Source organism: Convolutriloba macropyga, chromosome 1 (genome assembly GCF_964194025.1).
Source record: "Convolutriloba macropyga chromosome 1, txConMacr16.3, whole genome shotgun sequence".
In the NCBI taxonomy this organism is placed as follows: Eukaryota; Metazoa; Xenacoelomorpha; order Acoela; family Convolutidae; genus Convolutriloba; species Convolutriloba macropyga.
In genome coordinates this window covers 28,561,291-28,585,519 of record NC_134468.1, presented here as the reverse complement: position 1 = coordinate 28,585,519, position 24,229 = coordinate 28,561,291, and the positions used below count along the sequence as shown (strand labels likewise).

At 38.5% G+C, this 24,229-nt stretch overlaps 1 protein-coding gene across 3 annotated transcripts in view; it reads right to left on the bottom strand.

Moving 5' to 3' along the window:
* Nucleotides 1–22,634, bottom strand: part of LOC142347994 (zinc metalloproteinase-disintegrin-like) — a 33,825-nt gene extending 11,191 nt beyond the window's left edge. Inside the window, exons 1-6 of one of the 3 annotated variants that reach the window (XM_075399161.1) lie at nt 21,563–22,634; nt 20,671–20,956; nt 11,512–11,739; nt 7,859–8,084; nt 4,339–4,566; nt 2,714–2,869 (exon numbers count right to left, since the gene is read on the bottom strand). In XM_075399161.1, coding sequence (XP_075255276.1) covers nt 2,714–2,869; nt 4,339–4,566; nt 7,859–8,084; nt 11,512–11,739; nt 20,671–20,956; nt 21,563–22,213 — 1,775 coding nt within the window. In that variant the 5' untranslated portion in view covers nt 22,214–22,634. The remainder of the gene's footprint in view (nt 1–2,713; nt 2,870–4,338; nt 4,567–7,858; nt 8,085–11,511; nt 11,740–20,670; nt 20,957–21,562) is intronic. The other 2 variants (XM_075399168.1, XM_075399176.1) reach the window with 2 other exon arrangements.
* Between the last annotated feature and the right edge of the window lie 1,595 nt (nt 22,635–24,229).

Genomic DNA, 24,229 nt, shown 5'->3' with positions numbered 1-24,229 from the left:
GTGGAAACAAAACTCAAATGATATGTCAGCGGCCTCTGTCAATTCAAGGTAAACAAATGAACAAAAACAAGTGAAATAAAACAAACCAACAATCAAATCTGAAATGCGCAACATATGAAGACCATTGAGTCTACTATTCAGAGACTGGAAAAGATCAACGGAAACACAATGATAACCACTGGGATTGACACCCCAAGGGCGAAGCCCGATGCATGCACTACTACTTCAACTACTACACCACAACTAATTCTGACTCGCACATCGACCTCCGCCTCCGACCTCCGCCCCCGACCTCCACCTCCGACCTCCGCTACCAACTTCCGCTACCGACCTCCACCTCCGACTTCTTCTACCGACCTCCGCTACCGACCTCCGCTACCGATCTCCACCGACCTCCGCTACCGACCTCCGCTACCGACCTCCGCTACTGACCTCCGCTACCGAACTCCGCTACCAACCTCCGCTACCGACCTCCGCTACCGACCTCCGCCTCCGACTTCTTCTACCGACCTCCGCTACCAACTTCCGCTACCGACCTCCACCTCCGACTTCTTCTACCGACCTCCGCTACCGACCTCCGCTACCGATCTCCACCGACCTCCGCTACCGACCTCCGCTACCGACCTCCGCCTACCTCCACCGATGCACCAACATATGGTTTAGCGGTGAATACACTAAGAGATGTGAATGCACCAATATATGGTTTAGTTACGAGCTAGAATAGCCTTTGAGGGTATCGCCATTTTAAAAATGCTATTTATGAGATCAGTTAATTGAAATTTTCACATTTTGCTATGTTCAGTCTGTCCGTTCTTTGTATGCAAAGTCTGACGATGAGATAAATATGAAACAATCTGTGCAATATTCACCAAGAATGTAAATCAGGCTGCGAAGAAGAGGGACAGAGGGGGATGTTTCTTAATGTAGTCTCTTAATGTAGTAGAGACAGAGGGGGATGTCTTCTTAATGTAGTAGGGGGATGTTCTCAGACTGACAAAAAGTTTTATACTTCTATTTGTCTGGTTCAGTACTGTTTAAAATTGAAAGTCAATGGTACAGCAATGAAACTCACTGCGACCAAGGTCCGGGTCGCCATTAATAGCATCAACGGGTACGAAAAGTGGTACTTATATTTAGTCACTTTTGTAACCGTAATCCAGTTTTCTATCTTAACACATTGTAAGTGTGAAACGTACCTACCAGTACGACGCAGAGGTATACCCCAAAATTTCCGTCGTAGTAAATATGGCTCGAAAAATAGATACATACAATGAACGAAATTAAGAGACATCCTTTGTATCTCACTTTTCGCTAAATGGGTTCCGCCAATTTTGCGAATTAAAAGAACATTCGCACCAAAAAGTAGGTTACAAGTCTTGTAGCACGTTTCCGCTCAATTTAGGTATCTATTGTTTGCGCACATTTGGAGCATGCAATAAGCACTCTAATAAAGATTCAACTGAAGCTTTCAAAGCTTTAAAGTGCTTTAAATACATGCAACCACTAAAACTGTTTTTTTCCGAAAAATCACTTGCACATCAAAAGTTTTGTATATCAAGGTGGGACTGGCCGATTTTAATAAGCAGTAATTATTAGTACTAACAAGTAGCAATAATTAGTAATAAAGTACTATAAGTAGTAATAAAATCGCAATAAAGTACTACTATAGTAATAAGTTAGGCTTAATTAAATAAGTAGGTTAAGTTAGGCTTAATTGAGGGTTATATGCGAAATCGAGCTACATTGTGTGCTAAAAATCGATACATAAATGGAGCAGATGCGTGATACAAGCCGTGTGAGAAGTAGGTTATAAAATTTGTACTTGTATTTCGCGGCTAGGATTAGGACACTTTGCGAACACGGGTTGCTGATTTCCCCTCCATTTTGCCGTTCCATTTTCATTGTATTAACATAGTAAAAACGAACACGAGATACACGCATCCGGCATATCTGCCCGTGACCATATGGGTAAACGTCTGCGTCGTAATGACAAAGATCGTGAAGCGTACATTCAAGGGCGATGCCGTAAATGAAAATTTCAGTGTTTGTTTCTCACTTTAAAACTCGAAGTTGAAAAGTGGAAACTACATTCCGCCGCAAAAAACTTTTTTGCGGAATCAGATACCACAAAAAGTTTTGCGGCAGATTAGTTGCAGTCATCTCTCATTTTAGTAATCTTAAAATATTGAACCGTCAAAGGATTAATATTTTTGTGAACCTTAACGTCGAACGTAACTATGATCACATTTCTTTGGAAGAATTTTCCATTTTAGGCTATTTAATTGCCGTGTGGGAACCACTTACACGTAATTTAAGCGCTTTCCACATCGGATCGGGCGTCAAGAGACAGTGGAAAGTGCGAGCACATTCTTTGCAACTAGTTTTTGCTTTCGTACCGGTCGACGCAAGTATTGGAATAAAATCTAATAGCCGCTTTTAGGGCCGTTACTGGTTCACACTATCTTAAAATTTTCAAGAATTTATCACGCCTAATACGAATGAGCCTACAATAAATGGAAAAATTCTTAAAAAAGTTAAAAGATTTTGAGAAATGAGTACCTGACCATGATTGACATTCTTTGGAGTCAGTATGAAATTTGAAACAGCCCAAATTTTCTGCTCAACATCTATTATTTGCTCAGTTAATCATCATAGTTTTATTAATCTTTTCATTTTACATTTTCACTGAAATACAAAGGACAAATCCCTATACCTATACTTTCTGTAAGAAGAAGAGCAGGCAGTGAAAGTGAGCTCATTTCCTTCCGAAGACTCTTTATAACCACAATTCCCATATTCAGTTCCTTCCGTATTCTTCTTCAAACACTCATCCGGCATGTCTCTTCTCACAACGGACGCTCCAAAGATGCTAAAATTGGCTCAACTTGGAAAAAAAGGGAAAATGGTATGAATCTGTCATGATTTGACAAAATTCTGATGAAGTTGTCCAAGTTGCGCTCATCAATTAATGAACTGTCTGACGACTATATACCAATCTGCTCAAAGTTTTTTTGAGATGAAAATTCTGCCCTAAAATCTTAGATTCTGATTGAATGATACAGGAAAATGTACCACCCTTTCCAGACTTTGAATTCGAACGTTGTTTGTATTTTTATGTCATCATTATCCGGACTTACGAATTACTATGGCTTTTCTATTAATTATTCGGGGCAGCACTTTTGTTACCATTTGCATCACAATATTGTGTGATCTGAAACTATCGCAAAATCTGAAACCTATCTGCCTGGTTATTCCAAAGTACCCGACAAAACCCAGCGCCAAAGCAGGTGCTAGGAAAATTGGCCGACAGGGCGTTTAGCCGACAAGGAAAAAATGAGAAATTTAGCCGACAATTTTATCATAATTGGTAATAAAAGTACATAATTGGTCCATAAATCAGTAGTTCGGTTGTGATAGATTCATATCAAGTCCCACGGGCCGCTGAGGCATGGCCATGGCCCGCGAGGCATGGCCAGATCCGGTAAAATACGGTCCGACCACGGATAGACCTTCGTTACACTAGTTGATGAAAAAACTGCGGTATATTTGTCCGCTTACGAAATAGTGTTTTAAATTGGCCAATCACAGCTTTAGAATAAAATTACTTGCTCATTTTACTTAAATTGTCGGCTAAATTTCTCATTTTTTGGTTGTCGGCTAAACGCCCTGTCGGCCAATACGGCGGCCACCGCCAAAGCAACATTAGTAGTCAGAGTCCTTGACGAGTTATGAGAAACATACCGTATTTCTTTCGACGTAAATGCTCATACCGCGAAAAAATCAAAAATGATTAAACTTTAATCGAATGAATTCGTGCTAAACCTGTTTAAAGGTGCTTAATTGCAACACCTGGTATGTCTTGCCATATCATGGTTAATCTTTCTTTATCATCTTGCCAAACTCTTTTTGATACCCATGATGAAATGATTTTGTAAGTCTGTACATATTGTTAGTTCATCCTGCCATCTAGCCTGCCACCATTTCAGGAAGATTAACCGTGTGTTATTCTTTATTAAGGCTATCAATTTTTGGTTTCAATGGGTTAGCCTGTTTTTAAATCAACGTTTTTCTTAAAGAAAACAGGTTGTTTTAGAAGTTCTCTACATTAAAAAATGAGCCTTTGTTCTCTATATGACGTAACTATAACACCACGCGGCTTATATATTTCAAATCACCTGTATTAGATATTACAAAAAATGAGCTTAAAAATTTTATTTGATGGCCACATATTGCCGTAATGCCAAATCTGGTATCGGAGGTAAAATAACCACGCTGCTTTTGTTTGTTTCTAACTTCTGCTATGTAAATATTGTATCATGCACATAAAACTGATTGTACCTAGCACATTGAATTTCGAATGATAAACAGTTTCCTTCGTAGCACTGTCCATTGAAGCCATGAAGTAAGCAGTTATCTCCGTTCTTTTTCTCCAAATTTGGACATCGGCCTGTAGTCACACCATCGCACTTGCCGCTTCCGCATGAGTCTTCAAAAGTTCCCAGATGATCACAAGGAGCTCCCTCTGGCTTGGCAAACCTAGTTGAGCTATCGCAGCAAACTTCATCTCTGCAAATACATCGTTGATCCAAAAAGCACTTTCAACATTTTATTCCCGTACCTAACTCTAAGTCGAACTCAGTACTGAGTCAGAGCCTATTTCAGGTCACCTTTTTCACTGAATTTCTCTGATTCAGAACTACTTCAGTGATTGATTCTGAAATACCTTCTGATTCAGAAGAACACAGAACATTTTCTCTGAATTTTCTCTGATTCAGAGAAATTCAGTGTCGTCTTCTGAATTTCTGCTAGGCTGAACAGTGAGGGGACTCTGTCGCCCAGAAGATCGATCCAATAAAATAACCAAAGGTTTTGAATTGGTAAAGCAAGTGTTAATTTGTTACTCTGCTATTTCCCCTCTTCCACTCTTGTATGCTGTTGCAAATTAGATTGCCTTGAAATAAGTTAATTCACAATGGGGCTCGTAATATCAATTTTAGTTATAAGGATAACAAAGGTAAGAGAATTACTTGCAGTTCAATGGAAAAGACAAATTCAAGACAATTTATAATAGTAATTACAATAATAATACCAATATCCGTGGTTCACTTCCCAAATGAACTAAATCAAAAACGCTACAGTATCCCAACTGGTAATGCGATTACAAACTTCCAAATTTTAGTCCACAATCTTAAAGTCTTCATTGCTTTCAAAGATCTTTTAAAGTTTAGTCCCAATAAACCAACCACTTTCTCTCGCTTGTGCAAAAATCACTCCTGTGTAACCAATACGCTCTTATCCTAAGCAAACAAACCTTAACCTCTTTATTAAACATTGCGACTTACAATTTAAATCTGTTACATTCTGTAGGAGGGCTTTGTTTGCTATGCAAACAAACCAATATCAAATTATGCTCTGCCATTCAACTGCTACCAACCATTGTTCAACTTTCTCCTAATCTTAAGTAAACGACCTTTGGACTCTTATGTAGACAAATCCACTCCGATTTATCTGAAATATACATTCGACATGTCAATCAGTGTTTGCTTAGTAAACATTGAACGTGGCTCCGAAAAGTTCATACTCCTCCATTTCCGCTATCAAATTAACTAGCTGCAATCAATCCCTGTCAAAACCTGTCAAAAGTCATTTGATGAATAAGTAACTAATCTCAACCCTAAAACTAAGAGCAATCACCATTCTGAGCTTTCTCAACATTTCATGCAAATCCCCAGTTAAAAACTGCCAAAAAATCTGATATTCCTAAGAGCCCATAATTTGACCTCTAGGGGTCAATCAGGGGTCAATCATCCAAGTTTTGTGCACAAGTTGATAAAAACTAATTATTGTCGTGGAAATTACCTTCACAGTTGAACCTACCGACAAAATTTAATAGCCTAACTCCCTCTAGAACACAAGTAATGACCGCGCACAATTTTTATCAACCTCCCGGATGGCCCCAAAATTCTATACTTAATAACTCGCTAAGTAGTGGTCAAAACGTCTTCGGTTAAATTTTTCTAGTAACTATAGGGTGCCACCAATATGCCTGCCAAGTTTCTTGACCAACGGATGAGCCGTTGCGAGTCGTTTGCAGTTTACAATTTTTTAACGAGTCGTGGGTGCTGAAACACAAAAAATCCGAGTTCGTCAAAATTGACCGGGTTGGGTATTTTTTGTCACTAACTGTCTCATGTTATCATATTTTTACCATTTCAAAGTCATTCGGCTGCTCAAAAAGTTCAATTTCCGGTTTTCAGCATTCGGGTTATCCTGAAGTGTTAGCCTCCGGTCGGAATCTGGGGTTTAAAATATCACCAATCGAAAGCCCTTGAAAATTTACACTAACACTCCAAAAATCGTAGGGCTACAACCAGAAGGAATTCAAATCTTACGTTCCGCAGCACTGGCGTGCGCTAGTTCCGTGCAAGTCGGTGTGGAGTCAAACCTGACATTAAAATTGTCTATCCCCCAAATTTCAGGTCAATCCGACTTCAAATTTCCGAAAAAATACTATTTCAATATAGATGCTAACTACCTTCCTGTGACAATTACCAATATTCTCAAGAATCTCCATTTTACATTCTAAACCCTTACCAAGATCATGCAAAACCTTAATTCATGCGTGCATGACATTACGACTGATTAATCCCATTTTTTCTATTTCAAACACTCATATTTTATTGTAACATACCTAAAAACCTTCAAGTCACACTACTTCCGGTGTTAATAACTGGAAGGTGAGTGGTCTGTTTGGCCTGATAATTATACTCGCAATAGAAGACCATAAGGGGTTTCTCCCATCATGGACTGGTTATCAACCAATAACTCCTTCTCATCCCGGGGGGTTCGGACAAATTATGTACCCAGGGTTTTTCGAAAAACTGATAAATTGCCTATTCTTATTTAAAAATTCAATCAATTTCTTCCACAACTTTCTAAACCATTCCCATGATCACCCAAAACATTACTGCACAAGTACATGCTGGTACGATTGGTTTATACCGTTATTTCAATCTTAAACAATCAAAATTTTACTTAAAGATATCATAAAAACCTTCTACTAAAACCATTTCCGGTGCTAATAACTCAAATCGAAATTGTGTAGCCGCCTGTACATACCTATTATACGTGGACAATCATTAGGGAAAAATTTCAACAAATTTTCAGGTTCCAATGATGAAAATAACTTAAAGAGTTGAGGGGTAACAGGTTTGGGGATGCCCATTATTTTGTAAATTCGAAATCTAACTTTTAGTTTTTTTAGTTACTTCAAATTGAAATTTCAATTCTGTTCAAAGTATTTAGTTCATTTGATATGTTCGCTCTCTAGTTTACTTCTAAACTTAAATCACTCATTTCGTCTTTGGCCTGATGCACAAATACTACTTTGCTAAGTAATCGAAACATATCGACAGCTCGATATGCTTTTGTTCATCAATTTGTTTGTTTAAGATATATCGCTCAACTCCCTCTCTGGCGCCTTTCAAACAATAACCCTTTTAGAAAGAACGATTACTTCAAACACCTTTTTAATTTGTCTAAGTTGACCTAAATTATCTAACTTACTCGCAGTATCTACTCATGACAATTTACTACGTTCTACATTCAGAAGTGACTTCACAGTTTGTTCTGAAATCCCTCTGTATCAGTACCAAATCTTGAAATTTCTCGCAAATTGCTCTGAATCCTTTATAAGAGATTTTCCTTTATTGTCTGAAAAAAGAACAACTTTTGTCGCATTACATGCAAGATATTTTGTGTAAATAACGCATTTACTGTGTGCATTGATAACCCTTGAAATTTTTGCATTGTTCAATTCAAGCTTGATGTATTATGCATTTTTCGATAATTTACTCACATATTGCAGTTGGCCAAGCATTTATTCTCAGTACAAGTACTTTGATGGGTTCCATTCTTGAAGCACACATCACCATCTAGTCTCAAATTACATTCATCAGTGCAACATTTGTTATCGCAGTTGCCATGGCAGTCACATTCTTCCCAGTCTTGATTGATTACTCCGTCTCCACAGTAAGGTTCATACAGAGGCACGTCTGGCTTCGTCTTAAGGCAATCATATTTAGCTGAAATTTTAATCAGTATTTTAAAGTCCAAGCTCCCCTAAAAACGGTACAATAAAATTTCGCTAAAACTTTAGGTTGTGCAAAACATTTGCCTGCACTTTGAGAATCGGCTATTGCATAAAACTTAGTCAACGGGTTCACTTCAGAATTTTCAATGTTCTGGGAATTTAAATTATAAAGTGAACTTTTCTATTGTGGATAATAAGAATTCCAAATAACACATTAAACTCATTGCTGACAAACTAACTCTAATTTGATCCATATTACCTCGGTTCGTTCAGTAGAACTTGTAATATAGCCTACTTGCGACTATTAATTTATTTTAAGGATTTGATTAGTTCAACTGTCTGTCGCAATGCAATTTTGATGTTAGTCGTGGATGCCAGCAAAAATATTTGGAACTCCTCTCAAAAAATCAATACCTCAACTTACGAAGGGACCATGGTCGTCAATAAAGTCCCAGGCTGAAGTCCCAGACGGAAGCAAGTATGTCCAGACCGTCCCAGACGGAAGTTTCCTATGTCCAGACTTTCGTGCGTTCGCCAGACTTTCGTGCTTTCATGTCCAGACTTTCGTGCGTTCACCAGACTTTCGTGCGTTCATGTCCAGAATTTCAAGCGTTCACCAGACTTTCCTGCGTTCATGTCCAGACTTTCCTGCGTTCACCCAACTTTCGTGCTTTCGGACATTTTTCGTGCGTTCATGTCCAGACTTTCGTGCGACCACCAGGTTTATTTGCTTTCACCAGGTTTTAGTGCGCTCACGTCCATATTTCTGAGCCTTCGAAGTCTTTCGTGCGTTCATGTTCAGACTTTCGTGCGTTCATGTCCAGACTTTCGTGCGTTCGACAGACTTTCGTGCGTCCATGTTCAGACTTTCGTGCGTTTTTTGATGTTTCCAGACAATGTAATTTTGAACGCACGACGCCCCCTTCGTGCGTTCATCTTCGGTCTGGACATACTTGCTTCCGTCTGGGACCTCAGCCTGGGGTGGTATGAAAGGATCATGATAGATGCATAAAATACTTTGTCTCGATTTCAACTGTTTTTCTGGATCGTGTATCTATGGTCATTTTTGCGCTCACGCATCAACAAGAGTTTTAACGTCATTTCGTAAGTCGAAGTCTAGGCTATATAAATTGTATTTGGATGCGCTTCAACCTCGTTTGTTTTTTTCAATTCGAAGAGAGTTGCAAACATTGAAAATAGAAAACAAGCAACTAAATGATAAATAAATAACATAGTTGTTGATTAGGGCCACAAATATACCAATTCAGGTTTATTTCTCGGTTTTTGAAAAAAAAACGACATTGAGTAAAATAATGACATAAATCAAGCAATTCCCGAGTTAAAGTTGAGCAAATATCTTAATATGGATCAAGCAAATTTCTTTTTATAGACAGTTTTAGTAAACATAAAACTGGTTCTTACTTCAAGCAAATTTTATATACTTTGCTTTCTTTCTTCTCCACAAAGCAACTGAAACAGCTGCGGAACAGCGGTAAGCAACATTGAATCAAGACTACCACAGTCAAAAAATACTCTTAATACTCCTATTGTACATCAGTTTCTACAATTAATGTACATGAACATATTAACTCACTGTATGAATCTAATTGATATTTACACCTCCGTTACCCCATTAAACAGGAAGTGTCGTGATGACTAAATTAAATTTGTTCAGTTGCGTCGAAAATAAAAAATGTCTAACTTCTTTTTGGCCAAGCATGTCTTTTTCGATATCTATACGATACATTTTATAAGTAAAATGAATCAACGGTTTGATGATTATATCGAAATAAATCCTCTCAATAAGAAATTTTGGCCTACTTTTGCTCTAATATAAAAAATTGAGCCAATAAAATTATAAAGAAAAACTATAAGTGGTAAGACATCGGTCCAGAAAAGCGAGCAACAAAATTATGTCAGATGTTATGAATGGTCGTTTTTTAACGAAAAAGTTCGCTTGATTATTTCATTGGTTTGGTATTTTGTAGCCTTAACGTTTAATGTAAGAAATTGTTCATGTTTGGTTTGCAACATATAAACAACTTCCTTTTTAAACGTAAAAAAATGTCACTTTTTAATCCAATTCTTTTAGGCTTTTGGTTATCGTATCCTTCTTTTCACAGGAATTTCAAGCAAACTTTTCGATGATCATTTCACAAAAACTGAGCAAATTGATTTGATTTTCTTCTTTAGCTTGTTGACAAAACTAATTGAACAAATATAAATTCTCCATAATAGTATCAGAACTAAAATTGTAGAAATCAGATTAAAAATTGCTGTGAAATTTAATTGATTAGTTCACAGTCTCGGTGTTTTGATATATCATACGATAACAAGTACATAAAGTTGCTTTCATGTATTTTTCAGTTTGAAACCAAACTCAACGACGCATTCCTTTGTTTGAAACTGAACATGCCACAAGTTTTAAACGCTTGAATCAAAAGTTTTTGATTACCTACATTTGATAACCAAACAAAATAACGACATTCAAATTTGGCGAACAGTGCCTATCAGCATTTTTCTGCGTTTGCAAACCAAACATAACAAGAATTTTTCTACGTTTGAAGATAGTATTATAGGAAAGAGTGTGCATAAGATTGTTTTAATACAAATTATTCTGGTTTTAATTAGAACATACAGACGGTTTCCTGCGTTTAAAACAACAACATGCCAAAAGGATTTCGTACGGTTCGAACCAAACGTAACGACGATTTCCACCGTTTTAGACCTGGAAAACCAACGATTTGCTACGTTTGAAAATCAAATTTACAACAGTTTTTCTGCATTTGAAAACAGCACCATAAAAAAGTATGTGCCTAAAATTGTTTTCATATAATTTTCTCTGGATTGAAACAGAACAAGAGACGGTTTCATGTGTTTAAAATAAAACATATTGAAGATTGCCAGCGTTTGAAACTTGATCATACCGATGATACCAATAAAAAAAGCTGAAAGTTTTTGTTTTTGTTTTCTTTTTAGTCTAAAATTCAAAGCCAAGATATTGTCTATTTAGTACGTTTAAAACTTTCTGTTGACGCAATCATTCGTTTAGTGTGAAAAACTGTGGTCAAAGATTTGTCGAAAGTCAGCAAAATTTTATCAAAAGTCGGTGATCAAGTAAAATTGTGATTTTTACTTTTTGCCTCACCATTACCTTGCATCCCCCATTAGAAAGCACTTGCCATTATAGTAAATAATCATGTACAAAATATGGAACGTGCGTCTGGGGTTGCAAACATTATGAACCCCCTGAGCTCGTGAGGCACAGACAGGAAAGATCCCAAAATTCAATAATGACCCGTATAATGAGCCTCAACGGTTCTTTAAGCCCAAGGATTTTTTTTCCATATTTTTCCGATGTCCCGTTTTTCAGGTTTTAACCGCCGGAGTAATTTCTTTTAGTGCAAAAAATTTCTAACATTTTATAAATTTTTCCAACAGCTTGTTCTCCTGGCAGCCAGTGAAAAAAGAGTAGTCGGCAAATGGTGTCACGCTCCCACGCATTACACAGTCCTTGTAGTGACACCCACAAGGGTCGCTCATGTTCCTGCTGATGTGATGAAAACCCAGAACATGCATCAGTTCATGTACAGCGACTGATGCAGAGTTCATTTCTGATCTTTCCCAGTTATCCGCCATCCAGCAAACTGAAATATCGCGGATGTTATCAAACGGCTTACTTCACGATCATTTCACTTTGAATTTCAGAAACAAAAACTTTTTAAATTTTTCTAGGTCTTATTTCTGATTGATTTAAAGAATTTATTCGATCCAGTGCTATTATATAACACGTGAAATGATTGCTTTATATTCCGCAGGTTGAAGTTTGCGCAATTTATCAGACTAAAAAAAACGCACAACGTGGATAATGTTCATTATTGATTACACGAACGAATTTCAAGGTTAAAGTGTGCAAAAAGTCTGTTCATTATCGATCAGTTAGCTAATCATGAGAAAAAAAGAACCTCTTGCTCTCTGAGCTATCCATCAGCTATCCATCCCTTAATCAGCCCTTTTTTCTTCCAGATCTCATGAAAGAGAAATAAGCAATTTTGCATTTCTTTCAGGTCCATGAAAACAACCTAAACAATTTTTTAACAAATTTCACAAACCTCAGGAAGAACATATGTGCGCATCATGTGCACAATATTAATTTCAATAATGCGTTTACCAAAAACTTATTATTTGTACACAAACCTGAATTAAATGAAAAATTCTCCAAAAAAACTAGAAACAGAACGCAATGCAATCGCCGTAAATTTTGAGCAAAACTGCTAAATCAGTATATAAAGAGTAGTCCGATGTGTTTTGTTCTGACGACTATTAAACAGTCGACAAACATCCGAAGAAGTTATTTCGAAAAAAAGTAGGAGACTAATTACAACCTGCCTTGGCGGTAAACTAAAAAATTCTCCATGCAGCCTAAAACAACCTTCTATAAACAACTAATAACTCTTAAAGAATGCTAGGCGCAAAATATTTTATCTTACTTTCAAAACTGAACGCTGCTTTGCATTTTTTTAAATCTGCAAAGAAGTACAAATTAGATCCCCCAGAAATCTAGAAATCAAAAGCCAACAACTATATTGAAATTCCTGATCCGTAAAGCAATATCTTTGCGTGAATTAATTCTTTGGAACGCAATTAAACAATAGCTGTCATCATTCGACCATCAGCAAAAAAAATGTAAAACTCCCTAAGCCAAGAAAAACTTACTTCACAAAAGCCGAAAAAGTTGTTGCAACAATTTTTTGTAAACGATATTAAAAATCAAGTCAAGGTCAATAATAGCTCCGCCCATATATCACTATTGCAGCTATCCAAAAAGAGAAAAGAAAGACAGAAAAAGTGTGATTTTTTCGGCGCATAAACGTTTTGGCATCTGCGCCTTTTAAAATTTCCTTTTTAAATTTCGGATAATGACTCTTCTAATTTTTGCGGTTCTTGTGACATCGAATTTTAACAGAACAGTTTTCGGTCATTGACTTCTCAAGATTTGCCCTCTTATCTATGCTACTAGAGAGTTCTAAAACATACTCTGAGCTCTTAAGCATGCTCTTCAGAGCATTCTTAATTATCCTTTCTTTAAACATGGTGCTCTATAAACTGTTATGCATTCAATATATAAGATTAAGTTAGCAGTGCCTAAATGAGCAATGCTGTTTTTCACGGTCGAAGAGCGGTAAAGAACATGCTCCCAAACAATCGCAAGAGTGAGATTACTTGATGTAAAATCTTCGCAGCATGTATTGAATTATTAAGATGCCACAGGAAATATGAACGAATTCTTAGAAAAGTGTAAATGCATACCATCTATGGTACCCCCCTGTGACTGATTTCTGTGATTTTTGGGAAATTTGCAGAAGCAAACCATATTTGGTAACCCTTACGATCCCCACTGTAAATCATGATGCTAAAATTAGTTTTGTATCTTGACTTTCTTGCACTGATAATGGGTATATTTACAGCTGATTTTTGAGCCTTTTTTCATCCCCAAAATCAAATCACCATCTTGATCTAGTAATCAACTCTCTCCTGTAAATCTCTAAATTCTACTGTAAAGTATCACTCTTGTTGTTCTCTCATTTTGAGAAATTAATTTTTCTAATTAGTTAAAAACGCTTTTTATTCCGCTTGCGAAAACTCATATCCCAACAGGTTATGGGCCCAGAATTTTTCTAAGTCATAAAACTGATTTCTAAAACAAAACTAAGTTGTTGTTGACAGTCATAATCCTTTTCTGCTTAGTACCTTTTCTTTTCACATCTGTTTTGGCTGCTCAAACTACGATTGATCAAAAGACAGTGAAGCTGCTGACCCACACAGGAAATACACAGACTTTCCAATCTGGAGCACAAGATTTGTGGCAATGATGCAGACGAAGGGACTCTACAAATCACTACTTGGGACAGAGGAGCAACCCAATGAGCCTGCACCACTAGCCAATGGGGCGAGCAGTGATGTGATGAAAAGAAGAACCACAAGGTGCTGAAGGATGCATATGAGAAGGAAGTTGCAGAAATCAAGGAGAAACGGAACAATGTGTGGTGCCATCTGGCACTGACTCTAGATGAAACAACCCTTGTGTTGATGAGACATGACCGTGTGGGAGATGAAGGCATCGGATATGGAGCAAAGGCTTGGAAGCTTTTGCAAGAGAAATTTCAGAGTGTGGAGACACTGACGTGTGGTGAATTTGGGGGCACAGGTTGCTCGACTGCAGCTCAAGGTTGCTGAGGATTTGCATAGCTTCTTCATCAGAAAACGGACAGGAGTTGCTCACAAGGCTACAAGAAGCAGGGAAAGCAGTCTCATAGACCCTCTTCAACGCCTTGCTCCTCAATGGTCTGCCAATGACGTATGAAATTTTTGTTATACAGGAAAAATTTAAACCGAACTTCACAGAATTGAGGAAAAGGCTGCAGAACTTCCATGAGAGCACAGCACAAAGGTGCAAGGGACAGAGGGGTTCAGTGGCACTGACAGTGAATCGTGACTTCAAGAAGGACCCAAGAGAGGAAACTTCTTTGTGTGTGGGATCCCTGGACACGTTGCCAAGGTCTGCAAGAGGAAGGCGACAGCACAATGCAGCAAGTGTGGTGAGAAAGGTCAACTAGACAGGGCATGCAAGAGACAAAGAGATGGGGGCAAACATGAGTCAGTAGCAATGGGTCTAACATTGTCTTCACCAGACGAGGAAAACTAGGCAGCTCTTACTCAGTGGAAGTCAGCAGGCATGCTAGTGGACAATGGTTGTACAGATCACATAATGGCAAACATCGATGCGTTCCTGGAATTTGTGCCCACTCAGTCAGTGGTCAGAAAGGCTTGCAACAGAGAGGCTTGCAGAGTGGTGGGCAGAGGTTGTGTGAGTATCAGCATACCCTTAAACAAAGGGGAATTTCAATGCGAACTCGAAAATGTTTTGTGTGTGCCGGACTATTCTTCAAACCTCTTATCATTCTCAAGATGCACGGAGTGGGGACATAGCTTCACTTTCGAGAAAAAAAATAGCTGCATGAAACTCCAGAAGGGAACTCGGGTAAAACAAACACAAGAAAATATTCTGTTTTACTTACCCTGCAGCGTTTTAGAAATCAAGATGAGATCCAACAGCGTGAAACTTGACACTGCAAGGAAGTTGCACAGACGATTGGGTCATTTGAATCAAGCAGATGTGGTCAGCAATGCACCAGAGACAGTGGGGGAACTCGATGATGTATGCAATGTGTGGTAGAGACCCAAGCCGAAAAGAAGCTGGAGAGGGTGTTCACAGACGTGATGGGACCTTTCAGAGTAGAGTCACTGCCAGGATTCCGGTTCTGCATTGTGTTTGCAGAGCAGCACACGAAGTTTGTGTTTGTGGACTTGCTTAAGGCAAAGGGTGAAGCACAAGCCAGCCTGAAGAAGTTTGTTTTGTGTGTGGAGACGCCCAAGAAGCTGAGACAAGAAAATGCGAAGGAGTTTCTCTCAGAGCAGTTCAAGATGTATTGTTTAGATGCAGGCATTCTACAGGAGAAGTCCATACCAGTGACGCCACAACAGAATGAGTTGAATGAGAGGTGCAACTTGACACTGCTGGAGATGGCAAGATGCTTTCTCATTGACTCAGGTATTCCAAGATGATGTGGGGAGCAGCAATTCTCCACGCAACAAGGATCAGGAACTTGGTTGTGAGAGGAGGAGAAGAAAATTGCCCAGTAGAGCTGATGCCAGGTATAAAACCTAAGCTTTCAAATAGTAAACTATCTATTTTGGGTTGCACAGTCTTCATGAGGAGGCGGGACAGAGATGTCAGCAAACTTGAACCCAAGGCACTGGAAGGAAAGTTTGTGGGTTACACTGAAGGAGACAACAGATACTTGGTGTACGAACCCAACACACGCAAGGTTATGACAGTTCGAGATGTGATCATCAAGGCGTCCGAATTGGGCTCAATCCCTGACAACACAGAGACGCCCTACCTACTAGATGAGGGGTCACATTAACTAGGGTTCTGGCACCCAGATGATGGTCATCAAGACGATTGCAACAAAGAGGAGCAGGGCACATCTACTGCAATAAAGGAGAAGTGGCATGACGCAGAGAACTTGAACACTCAAGAAGCGACACTAAGACGAGATGCCTCAGATGTTGAGGAAGCAGCACTTGATGAAGAATCTACTGCAACAAGAGGGAGTCTCAGAGACTCGGAGTCACTTGTAGACAGTGAAACGGAGGACCTCTCTTAGTCTGAGACAGTTGGCTTCTTTGAAGAGGCACTGGAGCAAGGAGACAGGGCATAGCTCAGACGAGGGACGCGAGCAGGGAATGTTCAGCAACTTTTTTGGACATTGGGGGAACTCGATGATGTATGCAATGTGTGGTAGAGACCCAAGCCGAAAAGAAGCTGGAGAGGGTGTTCACAGACGTGATGGGACCTTTCAGAGTAGAGTCACTGCCAGGATTCCGGTTCTGCATTGTGTTTGCAGACCAGCACACGAAGTTTGTGTTTGTGGACTTGCTTAGGGCAAAGGGTGAAGCACAAGCCAGCCTGAAGAAGTTTGTTTTGTGTGTGTGGGGACGCCCAAGAAGCTGAGACAAGAAAATGCGAAGGAGTTTCTCTCAGAGCAGTTCAAGATGTATTGTTTAGATGCAGGAATTCTACAGGAGAAGTCCATACCAGTGACGCCACAACAGAATGATTTGAATGAGAGGTGCAACTTGACACTGCTGGAGATGGCAAGATGCTTTCTCATTGACTCAGGTCTTCCAAGATGATGTGGGGAGCAGCAATTCTCCACGCAACAAGGATCAGGAACTTGATTGTGAGAGGAGGAGAAGAAAATTGCCCAGTAGAGCTGATGCGAGGTATAAAACCTAAGCTTTCAAATAGTAAACTATCTATTTTGGGTTGCACAGTCTTCATGAGGAGGCGGGACAGAGATGTCAGCAAACTTGAACCCAAGGCACTGGAAGGAAAGTTTGTGGGTTACACTGAAGGAGACAACAGATACTTGGTGTACGTACCCAACACACGCAAGGTTATGACAGTTCGAGATGTGGTCATCAAGGCGTCCGAATTGGGCTCAATCCCTGACAACACAGAGACGCCCCACCTACTAGATGAGGGGTCACATTAACTAGGGTTCTGGCACCCAGATGATGGTCATCAAGACGATTGCAACAAAGAGGAGCAGGGCACATCTACTGCAATAGAGGAGGAGTGGCATGACGCTGAGAACTTGAACACTCAAGAAGCGACACTAAGACGAGATGCCTCAGATGTTGAGGAAGCAGCACTTGATGAAGAATCTACTGCAACAAGAGGGAGTCTCAGAGACTCGGAGTCACTTGTAGACAGTGAAACGGAGGACTTCTCTTAGTCTGAGACAGTTGGCTTCTTTGAAGAGGCACTGGAGCAAGGAGACAGGGCAGAGCTCAGACGAGGGACGCGAGCAAGGAATGTTCAGCAACTTTTTTGGAGAAGTCAGGACCCATCTTGCTGTGACTGAGGGGGACTATGTGGAATCCAAAACAGTCTACGAAGTCAAGCATGATGAGGATTGGGACCAGTGGCATCGGGCAATGAAGGACAAGGTCAAGGCGCTCCAAGACAACGAGACTTGGAACCTAATGCGACCACCCACAGACAGGGACGTCATACCGGCCAAATGGGTCTACAAAGTGAAATTGGGATCCAGTGGTCGAGCGGACAAATACAAAGCACGCTATGTGGCAAAAGGCTTTAAACAGGTGGTAGGACTGGACTGCTTTGAGACTTTTGCGCCTACCTCTAAGCAAGAGACACTCAGGATTCTACTTCAACTATCAGCGAAGCAAGACCATGTGATGCACCAGTTTAATGTCAAGACGGCTTTCCTGCACTCACCAATAGAGGAAGAATTGTATCTGGAACAGACACAGGAGTTTGTAAAAACAAGGATCAGATGGAGAGAAGTTAGTATGCCGACTTAAAAAAATCATTTTGTTGTTTGAAACAGGCAGCTAACAACTGGTATAAGGAACTGGCAAACTTCCTACTGAGACAGGGGTTCACCGGAAGCAGGAATGACCATTGCTTGCTCTCAACAGCAGAGACAAAGGGTCACACCTTCATCTTGGTCTGGGTTGACGACATCATAGTGGCATCAAGAAGCATGACAGTGATCGCCGATGTAAACAAGGCACTAGAAGTAACATTTCACATGGAAGACAGAGGGAGAATATACTTGTTTCTGGGTCAATGAATCAAACGAGAAGAGGGCAAACTCACAGTCCACCAAGAACGCTTCATAGAGACAATGCTTGAGCGGTTTCCAATGGATCAATGCAAACCCTCAAGAACTCCAGCTGATTTGAATTTGAAACTTCAAACAGCACAGAATAGAGACGAAGAATCAAGAAGCTTGGTTGGAACACTTCTGTATCTGGCCAAACAGACGAAGGCAGATATCTTGTTGACAGTCAACGTTCCGTCCGGACACATGAGTGCACCTACCAATCAACACTGGATGTGCGGAAAAAGACTTCTACCATATCTTCAAGGTCCAAAGGGTTTGATACTTACTTACACAAAAGAAACTAGTTATGATTTAGTGGGAGAAAGTGATGCAGACTGGTCTGGTGACGTGAACGACAGAAAGTCAACGACGGGCAACTACTTCAAGCTCAACGGACGTGGTGCAGCACTCAGCTGAGGTGCCAAGAAGCATGCCACAGTTGCTTTTTCTTCATCAGAAGCAGAATATCAGGGCATGGCAGCAGTCCAAGAAGCACTGTATATAAAATAAATTCTGGAGGATTTCCGCTTCCAACAGAAACATCCAATAGCATTTGGAGATGACAACCAGAGTTGTATTAAATTGTGCCAAAACGCAGTTATGCACAAAAGGAGCAAACACATTGAGACTAAATTTCACTTCATTCGGGACAAGGCGGAAGATGTGACTATTTCAATTCATTACGTTCCTACTGACAAAATGGTAGCCAACATCTTCACGAAACCTTTACCCGTATCGAAAGTGGAAACATTCAGAACTGTTTTCATGGGAACAGACTCTACGCAATCAGCTCAAGTCTGTGTGGGGTTGTTAGAATATCGATCAAATTATAGTCTTAAACTTATTGAGAATTAAAAAGAAAGTTTAACTTACCAGATTAGAAAGACAAAGCAAAACGATGAAATGGTGCTTAGAATCAATAGTCGTTTCAAAATGGTGAATCTAGATAACTAATATTAGAGTGAGATTATTTGATGTAAAATCTTCTTGAATGATTATGATGCCACCGGAAATATGAACGAAATCTTAGAAAAGTGTAAATGCATACCATCTATGGTACCCCCTGTGACCGATTTCTGGGATTTCTGGGAAATTTGAAGAGGCAGACCATACTGGGTAACCCTTGTGGACCCCGCTGTAAATCATGGTGCTAAGATTAGTTTTCTATCTTGACTTTCTTGCATTGATGACGGGTATATATACAGCTGATTTTTGAGCCTTTTTTCTTCCCCAAAATCAAATCACCATCTTCATCTAATAATCAGATCTCTCCTGTAAATCTCTAAATTCTACTGTAAAATATCATTCTTGTTATTCTTTCTTTTAGAGAAATTAATTTTTCTACTTAGTGAAAAACGCTTTTATTCCGCTTGCGAAAACCCATAACCCAACATCATATGAATGTCACTGTTAAGTATGAGGGTAAGATCAAATTGATGAAGAAAAATTGGATTTATTGCCCCTCATTTTGATTTATGCTCCTCAATGTGCCCCTCAATTACAATTTTTAAGGTGTAATACAGCACACTGTATCAAATGCGCCGGTGGTTTATATTTTCTATGCCCAATAAGTAGGGGGAGGAGGAGGGGGGAGGAAAAAATAGATCCGGAAAATTACAAACAAGCAAAAACTTTTGGTAACAAATTTTTAATTAAAATTTAGTGAAGCATTTGAAATGACTACACTGAAATTGAATTTTGCAAAATCAACAAGTTTATTTTTTCTCTATGACCAAGACAGTTGTCTAGGGTGGAAAAAAATGAGTATGAAAAAGCTGAGATTTGATTAAAAGAAAGAAAGAAGCATAAAAGTGCTTTAAAAAGCACCCATTTGTATTTAGCGTAAGAGGGCTGAGCTCTTATTGCGGGTCTCCTGATGGTAAAAGGTGTTGCATTTTAAGTAAATTGGCGAAATTGAATTTTAAAAATTGTAAGTTATTTACGTCGACCGATCGCCATTTTCCACAATTCAACGCATTGTGTTTTCATTTTGGGGTAGTTAGGAGTGAAGAGCAAAACGCTTTCGCAAATTGAAGTTCTTTATTCAATATCGTTAAATAAGAGCTTGAAGGGGTATCCACTCTTTGTAAGTAATTTCATTTTGTACCAAACATGTTAGACGCTCTTTTAAAAAAATTTGAGCTGGTCAACAGGTTTATACTTCTAGAGCTTCTATGAAACTTCCGCCCGTATTTTCATTAAACTGCATCTCGGAAATCTCTCGGTTGCCCAAATTAGTACAATTTGAAAACATTGCAACTATCTCCTGAAAAACAAATCTGCGAAAAAATAAATATGTGTGTAGCGTGCTCGAACCTGCTTGATTTGTGCAGACTGTGCCAACGTACGCCAAACCAGCGTTGCCCCTCATGTCTCTACCCTTAGCTACAAAGTTCAGCAGAGCATCACTTTCTGGTTGAGTTTTTCTGGTCTCTTTCCGCCACTTCTTCAGAGCCTTTAGACTGGTTTCACCCTCAGGCACTGGATCTGTCTCTTTGGTGAATATTTCGATGTCAGCGACAACTAGATGAAGCGTAACTTTCTTCAAAGTAGAGAAGATGAGGTTGGCAAGATCCATTATTCTGTTCACACGGTCTACGATCTTAAACAAGGCAAAAACTTTAAGCCTGTATTTTCTTATTGAGGCAGGGATTACATTAAATTTTGACAATTGAGGTGCCAATTGGCTTAAAGTTGACGGTCTTGGTGACCATATACATATTCACCTTCAAATAACTATTTTTAAATAACTAAAAAGAGACTTTGCGCTGTTTTATGCCCGATCCTTGTAAAATATTGTGAAAATCGTGAATGATCTTTAGAAGTTGGTGGACATCCTTAGGGCTACCAATAAATCATTGCGAAAAACCAAACTTGTGACTGTTTATGATTATCCATAAAGAGTTCCGCAGCTGAATCAGTTCAAAAAGGTCCTCTACAATTTCAAATGAAAAAAAGTAAATTAGGTTTTGAGTAGAAAAGACGATAATGCAGAATGTGAACGATCTTCCGTGTATTATGATTGGAATTCTTTTCAATCATTTTAAGATCAACTTGATTTGTAAATGAAGAGAGCTGAATATTGACACAATATATCTGCAATTTAGCTTTCTCCCTATTAACTGAATTTTAAACGGAACCAAAAAAGTAATAGAACCATTAACACCAATCATTAGTTGAATTTCAAAAAAATATGGAAAAGCAATACCTGTTGGTTTGTTCGGTTCCTATCTACGCCTTCATAGTAACCAAACTCATGGTTAACTGTGACTTGAATTTTGTAGAATCGCTCTGGCTTTTCTTCTGTAGTCTCCCCAGGCGACCTAGCCCCTACCGTCAATTCGGATTCCATTTCTCGTTTCTCACTCGATCTTTCCACCACTCCACATCTTTCTTCAACAACTAGGCTTTTTTCTCTAAAATTCTGCTGAGAATACAAAATTGTATGCTTTTTGGCTTGTTCGTAGTCTACATAGAAAGTCTGGCCGTTGAGATTCAAGAACCCTTGCAACTCGTCCTCACAGAACCTCAGCCTAACAGGACTATCGAGGTCGACTTTGTCATTTCCATTTTTTGTATATACCACGTGACCTTTGTAGAGACATCGAGAGCTTGAGGGTGCCTCCTTAGCTGCATTGTACGTGTATGTTGGGAGCAGCGTTAAACTTAGTCGGATGGTTCCGACTTCGTCCTTGTCAGTCGTCAGAATTCCTGTGAATGATTGACTGTCATCGGTTGGAGTCAATTTGAAGGATAGTACATTTGACCACGAAGAAAGATTATCATGTTTGTCATGTTTACGCGCATAGCACACGCATGATGTGAACAGAATCGCTACAGCGAAGGAGAAAACTAGCATTATTTTCAATGAGGTTCAATACTCAACTTAGTGAATAGAGAACTTTTTTCGATTAGATTGAGATTAGATTGAATCTTGAGGCTCAAAAATGAAATCGGTTGGCTTTTTTGCTATTAGATTAAAAAGGAATCTCAGCGATTGAACTGTTTTCCTACCAAAAAATTCTGGAAATGATTGAACTAAAACGATAAATAGCAAGCAAGAATACGAAAGTAAAAATATGATTTTATAGCAAGTAAAAAGATATGATTTTAATCCAACTTCTTCAAAGAGGTATTGCGGGCGTTTCCAATTGCCCGAACGAGCATGCGCAGAGCAAATGAATAATCACTAATGAGTATTTGTGATATAGATCAAAGCTATTTAATTAATATGATGACACAGATAAGAGAAAAAACGTACTTTTATTGTAGCAGAGCACTTTGAACCAAATTTTTATAGCAAATAAATCTCGTATAAAGTAGTTGACCTCAGCTGAGATTAAGATACAAAGTATTCTCAAAGTCATTAGATCGCTAAAAGTCATTAGATCGCTCTGCAAAAAACAAGTTCTGATAATGTGCCTTCATAAAGAATATAACAGTCTGTCAGAGTTACGTCAAAAACTATCAAAATGAATGCAAAAATAAATAACCGGTGAGTTACGTATGAAAATTTTCTTTTGCCATGTCCAATTGAATATCTTCCACAAAAAGTGAATGTTATAGATCAGTCTTGAGTTCTTGAAAAAAATCCTCCTAGTGAATTTTTGTTGTACTGAAATGCTGTATTTTGTAAATAGTCAACTTCAGTTTTGGCAGCTTGATGTCGGCTGCTTCATCTCTGCAATTTTGAGAAAGTCGGTAGTGCTCTAGGGGTAATGAATGATCTATTTATTGTTCCAACATAATTACAAAAATGCGAGGCCGGTTATTTTATAGTTAAATTTTTGATTTTTATTTACAGATTGAAGAGAAAAATAGAAACATAAATTTGTAGCCCTTAGAGGCTAGTTTTGATTATTTTTGTAAAAAATTTTGAATAAGGGGAACTGTTTCATAATTGGAATGGGAAAAAAAGAAATGGAGAAAAAAAACGAATTTTTTTACAGGGGCAGGGGTTGGGGGGAGTTTATGAGGTTAACAAATTGTTATATTATTTTAAAATAATTACTAGAAGAATTTTCAACAAATTTATTAACTATAAGTATATTTGACTATACAAATCTATTTGAAAAAAACAACACCAAGAAAATTAGACAAAAGGAACAAGGCAGAAAGTTTTCTTCCTTTTGCTCAAGTTCCTTATGTTCTACTTTGTACCCGTTTTTGGTTTTCATTTTTCGAGATTGAAAAGGCATTTGATTTAACCATAACAGAAAAATGTTCAGAAAACATGGCAATAAAAAAATTTAAAAGTGGAACAAATTCATTAAAAGAAAAAACATCTCACTTCCTTTTTCTTTTAAATCTTAAGGGGAATTTACAGACGATATCTGGCACTTCAAATAATTCCTCTGATTCCATTTTCCACCAGTTGTAAGCTAGTGAACAAACGTGATAGACCTTTTATAAAAGAAAACTAAAGAAAACAATATTTCTAGGGAATAAAAACAAACAAAGCAGATAAAATTTGTTCTTTTTTGCTGGTTTCTCTAGGCCCTCAAAAAAAATTTGCGCGAAAATTTGGGCCATTTAATCATAGATTACTTGCTGCAACGAAAAAATTCTGAAAATATCATTTATCATTCTTGATTTAAGAAGAATTTATTAAATTTTTAAAATAACCTAACGCTGACGGGACCTTCTCTAAGTCCCAAATCATTAATTTCCGATTGAAAATTGACGGAGTTGCCTTTACATAGAAAATATCGCTATAAAAACAAAATAACACAATCTCTTGAGAATGACAGAAATTTTTTTGTTTTGAAAAGAAAATCGTGTTGAAAGTTCTTTAGCAAATGTGAACAAAAACGAGAAAAGGTCAGCAGCATATTTTTGTTTCGAATAACCATTACTTAAAACAAATCAAGAGAAA